The 12,057-nt window shown below is 39.0% G+C and overlaps 2 protein-coding genes across 3 annotated transcripts in view; one reads left to right on the top strand and one right to left on the bottom strand.

Annotated features, from left to right (window-relative positions):
- The window catches only part of cntfr (ciliary neurotrophic factor receptor), a 324,273-nt gene that overhangs the window by 4,790 nt on the left and 307,426 nt on the right, over positions 1–12,057 (top strand). The gene's annotated exons all lie outside the window — the stretch shown is intronic.
- LOC121524802 lies at positions 6,797–8,028 on the bottom strand. The gene is made up of 5 exons (XM_041810315.1): positions 7,971–8,028; positions 7,791–7,822; positions 7,497–7,683; positions 7,193–7,317; positions 6,797–7,120 (listed from the first exon to the last, which is right to left on the bottom strand). The coding sequence occupies exons 1-5, from the start codon at positions 8,026–8,028 to the stop codon at positions 6,797–6,799; spliced, it is 726 nt and encodes a 241-aa protein (XP_041666249.1).

A 12,057-nucleotide genomic window follows, 5' to 3' on the forward strand; every position in this document is an offset into this window, starting at 1 on the left:
CAATCATAGGACAATTATAGGACAAATAAGATTTTGTAATCTAGCAGTAAAAAAGACCTTTGACAGTCTCTCTAGTAAGTAAAACTCTGGCCCTTCTAGTGCTCATAACAGATTCAAAAGCAATAGTATTTGATCTGCTGAATCACTGAAATCAGAATTGACAAAGGGTATTAAGAGGGGAAATATAAGAAAGGCTGCTGTAATAAGGAAGAAAGCTTTAATGTACAAAGTGTTTTGGGGTGTAGGTGCACATCAAAGACATACGACATTCCTCAGTGAGACAAATGCATATCAGAGCTTTATAGAAACAAGCCTGCAAACAGGAGCAAAGACATTAGAAAGCTACTGCTCATGGCTCAGCTCCCACGCTTTCTGCTTCTTCACCAACTCTCTTTCTCTCTTTAGTTAGATATGCCACTTGCTGGCTGCTTTTATCTAAATGCACCTAAGGGTGTGAAAACATGACAAGATTTTGTTAAGATTTGGCCCAAATTAAGCTGCTTCACAATAGGGGTGGGGGGTATATGTGGTAGACGGTATAAATGATATAAATTTGGCCTACAGTAGAGACTTGGACTCTACCAACCAATCACGATAATGCTTGTTAATAACGTTGTCGTATCTGCCTCAGTGTGAGTTAGCAGGCAAAAACACGTTTTTTCCTCACAAAGTCTGACAACTGTACCGCAACTAAGTCAGTGTGCTGTCTCTGTCAGCCTGCCTGGGGCTGTAACACAAGCTAAGTGCTGCTTTGGCTGGTCTCTGAGCCCAGCGCTGCAGCTCTTCCTCTTACAATGGCATAAACAACCGTTAAAAAGTCTATTTTTACTTATGACTTTCTTTTCTAAGTCCACAGTGAGTCAAAGATCCAGGCTGCGATATTAAATGAGGTCAGAAAAGCTGCTGTAAACTAGCCGTACTCTCCAGTTCAGCAGCCAAAGCTAAGCTAACTCAATGCTAAACACAATACTTCCGTCAAGCTCTTCAAAATAAAAGTCTGTGGCTGTTTTTTGTTTTTCTGAAATGCTTTTATTGTGAACGCCTTCAGTAGGAAAGGTGTTCAAGTCATTAGCAGCTTAAGATATGGCACTATTATTGTTGCAAAAGTATTTGCAAACGTGTACAAAGATCTGCGCACAAATCCACAAATGTTAGAGATGGAATGCGAAACTTGGAATGCAGTTAGAAGTAAACCGAGAGAGACTTAAAAAAAAATTAAACGTGTTTTCTGTGTTCCTATACTTAGAGATAAATTGAGTATGCCATCAAAGGCTTGTTTTAAGGGGAGAAGGGGGTAAATAACACTTGAATTTGGATTAAAAGGCTTTATCACTTTTTAATTTTATAATACCGTGATATAATGTCATTATTGTCAAAGGCAAGAAAAATACTGGGATATGATTTTTAGGCCATATCGCCCAGGCCTGCTTCACAAGCAATTCAGACATCTGCACTTGACTACAGTTTCCTCTCTGCTGCCTGAGCTGGAAGTTATGGTCTGGGGGGAACTGTGTGTGTAATTATTTTGATAATCCAAAGACCCCTTGTTCTTTCTTGGTATATTCTGTAGTATGGAAATAATATAGAGGAATAAAAGTATCTTCCCTGTACTGCCATAACTCTTGACATTAGGCCTTGATTATAAACTTTTTGATTAATTCATGTTTGTGGAAAATCTAAATTTTGAGAAAATGTAAACCTACACTGCAAATTTGAAATTGCAAATTTAACACTATCAGAGTTAAAACTCACACTCCTCCAGGGTTTATATGGGAACCCCTGATAAAGTGTTAATTTAACACTTTAGAAAGTGTCAACATTTTAACACTACAGAAGTGTTGAGTGAACAACTCTTACAGTGTAAAAAATTAACACTAGTTTGGCTGATGAGAACACCTAGTTGGTGTTAAAAGATCAATGATTAGAAACACTACTGGAGTACGTAGTTAACACTGGATGAGTGTGAGTTCAACACTTTGTTATACCATTTAGTTTCATCAAAAATGTACACAGAGGGGTGTTAAGGCAACACTATTAGAGTAAAATGCAGTGTAACCGGCCCACTTGCAATAATCACTCCAAAAAGTTCTTCCATGAAAATTCTTTATTTAAACTGAATGAGGGCTTAAATGACATGAATATGGTCATCAAAATAACATTAAAAAAAAACATGACCTTGTACATAATACTGCCCAAAAAATGAGGTAGTGAGCTGCTATTTGCCTTATACAATGCAACTGTCAGTCACAACATAAAAACAAGAGTCTGTACCATAAGACATCTGGAGATCAAAGGGCTTAAAATATCTCAAGTTTTGTGTTGTAACAAGTTTAACATTATAAATGTTGTCAACAACTTGAAAAGCATGTAAATATTCGACAAAAGTAGTATCCATTTCTGATCAAAAAATAAACTTTATTTCTCAAAAAGAGGCTTATCATCTTATTAAACACTGGCATCTTATGAACAAAATCAGTGCAAACAACATGACCTGTCTGGTATTCAATACCATCAAGTTTAACCCAAGTTGCTTACTTCACTTGACATATCAACTCGAAAATACACTGAAATCAAATCACTAAAGTCAACATCAGTCAGTATTTTTAGTGTAACAGGCCCAGAGTCAATACCTTTGGTAGACGATGATTCCCAGTGATAGGCAACAGCTATTTGATGGTTTTGTTTTTTTTCTTTTTTTTGCTAGAGACTTAGTAATGTTCTTTAAGTTTTTTAAGCTGGACTTAAAGAATTTGTGTTTCGCCTCATGCTCCACACATGCACTAAAGGCCCAATTTGGCAAATGCACTCAGGGTAGTGGATCATAAAGTGGTGTTTTGGTATCAAATCATTTTGAGGATAGAAATCTGTAAACAACATATGATGCTCCTGAACAAGATGTTTAAAAAAGACAGTCATTCCCTCTGTAATGCCAGGGGAAAATATGATGTTAATATGCAACAAAAGCAGCAATAAATGCCAGTGTGTGTCACCTTCAGGGACAATATCACCAAAAATTAAGGGATGATTACGTAACAGACAAAGGGCTCTATTTTCGTGGCACAGCGCAGGGTGGCGCAGAGTCGCGGAGCGTGGCGCACCCCGCACAGTGGTAATTTCGTCTGGCGCACCACCGTGCGCAGCCAATTTGGCAATCTGGTAGACTGGGCTGTGCCGAGATGGGTGTGGCAGTGCACCAGGGGGAGGTGTCGACAGATTCAGCTTGGCGCAGTGACAATTTTGTGCCAAAACACTGTGCGGAAGGTGCGCTGAAAGCCCGCCAACTCCAACCTGGTCTATTCTCGGCGCAGGTGAAGCGCGCCGGTGTAGTGGTAATTTGGCTGGAAGGGGGCGCAGTGTGCACACGTCACCAACAACCTAACAGGCAGGTTTCCAGACTGTCAGGCACATTTCAATGCAATAAACAATCACAACAACCACTATTTAATTTAACTGTCTGAACCAGCATATACATTTGTATCTATATAAACATCACACCCGTCACATCTTATGTCAGATCAAAGATGTTTGTCACACATAATTGAAACTCAACCTGATGGCAGCTGGGAGTGATAAAAACTAGCGAGTTCACATCTCTCAGCCAACCACAAACAGCCACAGCATCCAATATGGAGTATATATTCGGCTTCTCTCACCTCATGAAATTCAAAAGAAAAGAAAAAAGAGAGAGACGCTCGCTGAATAAATCTAAGTCAGTCGGTGTCTTAAGGATTTACCTGTGATTGCCCGTATTTCTCTGTTTTAATCTTTATTCTTAATGTGATCTAAAAAGATGGGGTACATTATTGCAAGGAGGATGAGGAGGAGATACCGGGAGAGAATATATCACCAAAGGTTCTCCTATTTGGCGATGACAGAGCAGGAATGCAGGTGGATCACAAGCATGATGCCTGGATTAGCCTGCTGCTGTGTTTAATGTAATTGTCACTTAATTTTGTACTCCTATTCATGACACAGGAACAGATTACATCTGTCCCGCGAGGTGGTCCACACGGTGACGCGCATCTTGGCCTCTGATGCAAAGCCAGGTGGCCATTGTGTGCTTTCTTTGCTCTGACAGCTTTTTTTTGGCCCTTCTCCTTACATCATTGAACCGTTTTTTTACATTGGGCAGCGGTTCTCAGAATATCTGGGCAAACTTGATTGACAATATAAGTAACTTCCTCCCAGGCAGTTTTTGCATCATCAGCCCGTGGAGGTCTGTTAGCATTACCATATATTCTGGTACTGCGAGCTTGGACCTCCCAGACCAGGACATCAGTTTCCTCCTGGGAGAAGTTTGGCCGCCTGGAGCTGCTGCTGCTGTCTTCGTCCATGGTGGTGGCGAGGTAAAATTGGCACTGCGCCTTGCCCGCAGCACATTTAAAGGCAAGGAGAGGCGTTTAATTGGTGAAGATTACACTCAGCTGTGTTTAACCCACTCACGCCTTCGCTCCTCCCTCTTTGCCACTTGCGCCGATGGGAGGGACAGAGGCGTGGGTGCACCGTGCTTCGCCGGATTGCGCCATATACGAAAAATTGCAAAATGCCCTGGACACACCCCGTTGGTGCAGCCCAGGCGTGGTGCACCTGCCCTGCGCCGTGCCTGGTCTACGAAAATAGAGCCTATAGTGTTTGACCTGCATTAAGCCCAATCCCACTGCCAGTGCACAACAGGTTTAAATGTGTTGGATGATTCTTTTTATCCATGAAGCCATAGTTGAATGCATAAACACGTTGGAGAATGTTTTTATTGGAAATAAAGTGCTGGTTTAAATATTCAAACAACAACTGAATTTCATATTGTGCAACACCTTCCAAGATGTCATGCATAATGTCAAACACAAAGTTATCAGATACACTGAAGTATGACAAAGAATTGTGTATGCTGTTGCATTTTAGCCCAAAATGAGAATTTTCCCTTGGATTTTCAACAAGACAACAGTAATGCCTCTCGCTGGTTAATTTGGTACACAAGACGTGGATCATTTTTGCTGAACACTGTGCAGTTGCTCTATCAACATCTTCTAAAAAGGACCGAGTATTTTGTCAATGCCATATTTTTTTGCATCTTGTGAATGAAACAATGAAATAAGGAGGATATTCATCAGGGCTGAATTTAAACATGGCGGTAAATTACGAAACGTAAAATACAAACATCCAAGTGGATTTGAGGTTTCAAAGTCATCATAATAAACTTGAATCTGCAATGCATTGTTATATTTTGAATAAAATGGGTGATTTCTGAAATATTTTCCATCTGACAAATCTTTGTATAAGGCATTATGAACAGCAGTCTTTTTAACCTGATGAAAAGCTTCTTCATTCTTAAAAATGAACTGCAATGTTTTTAACAAGGGAATATGGATGAATGTGTCACCTGCTCGTAGAGTCCAGAAATGTTGTTTCTCTTAGAATCGTATCTTACACCTAAATTAAGTTCTACTGGTTCAACTACACCCCATTTCCCACAGAAATACTTGGTCCATTTTGGGTTGGTATTTAAGTCACTAAATGGATTAAAAGTGTTTTTGAAGACATCTTCCACTGCACTTCTACTGAGGTTATCTTTAGGCACTGCACTCAACACTTTTTCTTTTAGGTCAGAATGCAATTCATTGACATATTCTTCCATGCTTTCAACAACAGATAAGAAAGTACTGTTAGCTACACTACTGCCTTGTAATTTTGCTATAATTGAAGCACACATATCTTTTGCTTGGTCTTTAGTTGAATGAGATGTTGAATGAGATGTTGAAGGTTGACTTAAGACATCCTGCTCCATGTCAGAGGCATCTCCCTGTGAGCTCCATTCACCTAAATCTGACTGATGGGGTGTTTGCATATTAATGTCACTCTCTGGACCAATGTTGACTGCACAATGACAACTATGTAAATGCTTCCTGAAACCTGCATAACTTTTGAACTGCAATGACCATTCATCTTGTCCACCAAGAACAACAAACTTTCTACCAGGCTATAACCCATGAAAAAACTTAAGGTGCTGAATTAATGCACTTGGTGAACTATGCTAACCTCGCAAAGCAGATGGATATGCCCCTTTCCTTGTTTCTCACTGGTGAATCCATCTTGCAAAGCTCCCATCTGAACCGTTTGGGCCCGGTTAGAAAGTGACAGGACCAATCAGCGACGAGGGGCAGTACTTTCAGGCGCAGCAGAGTCGTGACATAAACAAGCAGCAGCAAGAGCTGTTGCAGTTATGGAGGAAGAGATTAGCGTGGCTGTTGCTAAAGCACCAGTTTTATCAGAACTTGACAACATTTCTCCATTAAAAGAACAACAAAGAACAGCAGTGAGTTGTTTCCTTTTCAAAACGACAAAAATCGAGTACTTACATGTCTGTAGTTGCTATGTTTCACGTTATTTCTCAGTAGCTGCGCACGCGCAGCTCAATAGCAGCTACGTCACATGTTTTATTGCTCTTATTGGCCCGTAAAGATGTGACAGACAGAATGTTCATCCATTCACACTCCGAGTTTTTTCAAATCCTCTGCGTTTTCTCAAACGCTTCCTATTGAAGCTTTCCCAGATGGATGTGTGAAACAAATCCATCTGGTGTGTCAGGTTAGCACTATGCAGGGACTTACAAACATGAGACCTAAACACTGTTTATGAATTTTCCTTCAGTAATAATGGCTCTTATTAATTTCAGCATTTTTGTGATGCTATACATGAACACTGTGAACAAGAAAAAATGTTCCCATCTGCCTGGACTAGGTGCATTATGCAACAATGCATTATGTTTATGTAGGCCTTTAGAGTTTGAGAGATTAAAAACTTAACTCTTATTCATGAACTTGGCTCTCAATTCCTTCACCTTAGGATTCTCTTTTGTGGTGTCAACATCAATACCATAGACCGTTGTCTGGAGGAATGTATACATGCTGCTGAGTGCATCTTTGTAGCTTACACTGAAAATGAAGTGAGTTTTTAAAAGTTCATCAATGGCTGCCAACGATGTGGTTCCCTGGCAGGGGATGAGCTTCTTGTCCATCAAAAAGTAGTAATTGCTGATGGCCTGTTTGCTGGTTCCAGAAGCAAGGAGGTATGGCTGATGGTTTCCCTCCTGGTTCTTTGGGTGTTCTTCGACGCTCTGGCATGACTGTAGGAAAAAAAAAATTATTCCATTGTCCAAATCACATTCACACTTATCATACAGCAAGCCAGCATATACCTTGTGAAAGACAACTAGATGATCCATGGCCTGAGCTGCGCTGATCTTGAGCATGGTCTTTTTAGTAGGCTGAGGTGGGAGGATGTGTAGAAGCAGCAGGAAAGATGCCATATCACTGTCCCACTCTGTAGGTGAAGAAAAAAGTTGGGTCTCACATTTTACTTCTAAAAAGCCAAGCTCAACCCTTCTCAGATTTCTGCGGCCAAATGTATAATTTAAATTGATCAGCTTCTTAGTGACAAATATATGTTTAATAATGCATGAAACTGGGAATTGATCATTTCATAATTCATTAAAAGAATACCCGAGTGATCCTGTGAAGGTTCATTGTCTCTTGGATTCCAGGCAGACTTAAGCAAACTCTGGAGAACGGGAGTGGTAGTAAGGTTCTCTGCTGCACTGATGACCTTTTCTTTATAAGACGTAGGCCAGTTTTTAAGGAGTCGTGTTGCTGTTTCTGGCCCAAACAGGAGGTTAAAGTCTTGAGAGATCTAGAGCAACAGAGAAACAAAAGAACAGTTTGGTTCTGTTTCTGACATAATTATAAACCAAGTACACAACTGTACATTGTATTTTTGGATGATATATCAATACTTACCAATCCTTTGGTATCAAGCAGCCTTGAAAACACTGAGAGCACAGTGTGACTCATAAGGATTGTGGATGAGGCACTGTCTGTACACAAAGGTCTCGACCATCTTTTGCATGACGATTTCTCTTTCACTGGTATGGCTCATCAAGGATATGGCTACCTTACAACACTCTTCATCCAACTGACCATCAGGCTGAGGGAGCATCCTCTCCTGTCTTGGACCACCTCCTCCTGCAGTCTGCATTTTTGGTTCCTTGGATACAAGTTTTGTCTTCCTTTGAATGATCTTAAGCCTCCATCCTAGAAACACTGAGCCACTTTGGCTGTCATAAAAATGTTCCTTGTAAAGAAAGAGGTGTTTAAAAGAGGTGGGTTTGGTAGTTTGAACATTTTGAATCTATTTGAGACACTTATCAGTGAGGATTACCTTTACATCCTTAGTCTCATAGCATAATTTCATTATTAATCAGCAGTGTTAGAAGAGTACATTTAGACAAATATCACAATTTGGCCAAAAAATGACTTAGGCAATTATGCTAAGAGGCTAACTATTTTAGAGACACCTCTAATGTCCTCACAGCAACACAGACCACAGCTTTCCAAATGACCATACAATCTGATCAACATGTCTCCAAACAAAAATAAACACTGGAGCCTTTATGCAGGGTTCATCATTAATGACCTCTATGTTAAACAGCATTACCTTTACCTAAGTGGATAAAATCAACTGGCAGTTTGACATGCACTTACACTTAAAACAGCAGTGAACATTGTCAAGGTCTTCTACACATAGTTATCACCTGTAAGTGAAAAGAAAACAATTATAAATAAAGCACTGCTAAAAAGAATACACACATATCCCTTTCTGGAGAGGGGATCTTTCAAGGCTGGGAACAGGGTGACAATCCCCAAGTCATATTTCTCCTTTGTCAGTCGCTGAGGGATTCTTCTGCAAAAGGAGAGAAAAGGGCAAGCTGGTATTTGCTTTAAAGTGTCCCAGCTAAAGAATTCTACATTGGGTATTTCCTGGTATTTCGTTAGCAATGCATGAAACCAAACTCATGCAGTCAAAATTTCGCAGATAAGTTGGCTACATTTTTCTACCAAACACTGGAGCTACAGGAAATCTAAATTGATAACATTTGTTCAATTTTGATGGCACTCTTGCTTTACCATCCAAATCTGGTTACATAAGCCTACCCTTCTGTCTCAACCATGCGTGCTCTAAGAATGTTAGCGTCCCAGTCTCTTCATATTCTTCCAGAATCATTGTCCCTCCTGTTTTGACCTGCAGGATTTCTTTTATCAGCTGAAAACATAATGACAAAACCAAAATAAAAAAGTAACTTGTTTAAATATGTTCAACTTTGACAATGATGTTTGGCAATACAGTTTTGATAAACTACTTACTTACCTTACAATGATTTTAAGGCCACATTCCTGAGTTCTATAATACATTATAGCTCTATATCCATTGATTTCACACCTTTAGTAACTGGACCTTCAAAGTAGGTGAAACTTTATAGACATTTTCCAAAGTAACTTAACAAACCTGATTATCAAAGTACATCTCTGGCAGAGGTCTGGAGTGACTCTTCATCAGTTCTGATTTGCTTGGGTTGTCTTAATGCGTCACTCTCACTGCCGCTACTGGACAAAGAGAAGGAACTCCCACTGAATGAAGATGATGGTGTGGATGGAGTAGATGTTAGAAAGGTTGCTGAATCTGTTAAGAGCCATGGAAAACACAAACTTAACATTTAAAACCTCTGATTTTGCCATTTAAGTGCCACAAACAGACAGAAAAAAATTCTCAACTGTGCTGTACAGGCATTACTTGTTTTAAGGCAGGGGTGTCAAATCCAACCGCAGCAGGGGTTGGATTCTGAATTTAGGTCTAACCTGACCATGACCAAGTCTAAAATAATGAGTTTAAAGGTTAGAATATGTGATAAAATTCTAAATCTTAAACTTTAAAGGTCAGATTATAAGACAGAATTCTAAATCATGACATTAAAAAGTCAAAATAAGAGATTAAAATTGAAATCATGGGTTAAAAGGTCAAAACATGGTATCAAAAGTCAAAGTTAGTTGAAAATGTTAAAACGTTCGATATTCAAAATCATGAGTTAAAAAGGTCAAAATAAGACTTAACTTAAAATTGTGAATATAAAAGGTCAAAATCTTACCTTTCAGTTAATTGTAAGATACAAAATTGAAAATATGAAATGAAAACACAAATTTATTTGTTTTCCAACATCCTTACATTTGATAAATTTACTCTTTATTTTTTTCATATCTTATAACAGATTTTTTTAAATCATCAAGTTTAAGCTAGTATTTTTACTGGAGGAATTCTGCAGACCTCATACCAGAGGGCCAGTCATAATAAAATATACTATATGATCTTGCAGGCTGGGTTTAACTATGCCATGGGCTGATTTGGCCCCCAGGTCCCCCAGTTTGACACCCCTACTTTATAGCAATGATTTGTTACTGTACATCCAACCTAATGTACTGATCATAAAATTTCCCATATGGTAATATCTTACTCCAACAGATGGATCTGACATGAAATATGCGAAAAATAAAATGTTTAATCTAGCAATCTTATAAATTTACCTTTGTCATGACCATGTTTATGCCTTTATATATTGCTCGTAAAGGCTAAAGCTAGTGCTACGTGAATGCCTAGATAATGGTGCAAATAAAGGCTAAAGCTGGAGTTACGGTTAAGTTTTCATGCAGTGCATATAAATGATAAAACTGTCATCATGTTGATGCCTTAATGTTGTGCTAGTAAAGGCTTAAGCTAGCACTACGTGAATGCCTCAGTAACTGTGCAAATAAGGGCTAAAGCTGAAGTTACAGATAAGTTTTCATGCAGTGCATATAAACGCTAAAACTGTCCTTATGTCGATGCCTTAATGTTGTGCAAATAAGGGCAAAAGCTAACATTACGTTTATGCCACAACGCTGGGCAAATTAAGGTGAAAGCTGGCATTACGTTTATGCTTTCATTCTGTACAAAAACAGCTTAAACTCATGCTACGATTATATCATACTACTGTATATATCTAAAGGCTAATAACTGGCAAAAGGTAAGGTCTATCAGCGCTAAATATGGCAAAAAAACACATTTACCGATAACGCAGTCTGAGGAACAGTCAGCTTAACACAACCGCATGGCATGTTAGTAAGATGTTCAGGGTAGCAAAGTACTTAAAAGGTATTTTAAAAAGGGTTTAGCGGAATTGAAATTGACATTTGGTGAATTTAAAAAAGATTACGTGAAGGAAAAAACCCAATACACCCAACCCAACACTGTCTGCAGGGTAATTGATGGAACATTAACCACAGGAATAAAAATCACCACTGTGAGCCATTAAATTTTCCACTATCAAACTAGCTTAAAATAAGCTTATCGTTTTATGTGAATTAACCGCCAAACGGTACCAGGAGAAAAGCTATAAAACACGATGGTGACTTGTTGAAAATGCCTCAAATCTCCACGGAATGAATTCAAAAACAAACCTAAGTGCACTTTTCATCAGAATACTAACCAAATTACGAGAATTATGACGGTTAGACTTACCAATTTCTCCTTTTCATACTCGATGTGAGTGCAAGAAAATGGCGACCCCACAATCCAGCGAAAGGCAAACCTGCCCAGATACCTGGATGTTTAAAGACCCGGTGTTAAATGCTGTCAATTCTGAAATTTCACACCCCCGTCTTACGTTTTTTCACCGGCAGAGTGCTAGATATTTGAGACACAACACCAGAACTCAACACTTCACTACCAATTGACCTAACAACAGAAATTTGACTCCAGAGATTTTGCTGTGTATATTTTGCTATGATCTTTCAAACATTTGTTTTCTTTGTGCATCTTTCTCCCTCATACACATGAAAGTACACCCAAGCATTTGGGATGGTTGACAGTGAAAGGTGGGGGGATTCTTTAACTTTGCAGTATTACCCTCATACAATAACTGGATGGCCCACTTGGTATATCTGCCATTAATGTTTTCTCTTTCTTTATCGACATAAGACCAACATCTTATGTGGTATTAAACTAGTTGCCAATCTCCCTTTATCACTTTACTCCTACTTACTGCATTAATGTACTAAATGCAGTAACATGTGACACACATGCTTTGCATCCTGCTCTGTTTGGATCAATAGGCATCATTAATGAGTCCAAGAGCACATCACAAAGGACATGCAAGAAATATTTCTACAACTGTTACTTAGGTAAATGTATCCTATA

Source organism: Cheilinus undulatus, linkage group 17 (assembly GCF_018320785.1).
Source record: "Cheilinus undulatus linkage group 17, ASM1832078v1, whole genome shotgun sequence".
In the NCBI taxonomy this organism is placed as follows: Eukaryota; Metazoa; Chordata; class Actinopteri; order Labriformes; family Labridae; genus Cheilinus; species Cheilinus undulatus.

What these genes read in the sequence shown, in the direction of transcription:
- LOC121524802 (XM_041810315.1), bottom strand. Translation starts at nt 8,028, where the DNA reads ATGCAGACTGCAGGAGGAGGTGGTCCAAGACAGGAGAGGATGCTCCCT. An exon ending in GATGCTCCCTCAGCCTGATG is followed by an intron (nt 7,823 to 7,970) that starts GTCAGTTGGATG and finishes CTGTGCTCTCAG; the next exon opens with TGTTTTCAAGGCTGCTTGAT. An exon ending in TGCTTGATACCAAAGGATTG is followed by an intron (nt 7,684 to 7,790) that starts GTAAGTATTGAT and finishes CTGTTGCTCTAG; the next exon opens with ATCTCTCAAGACTTTAACCT.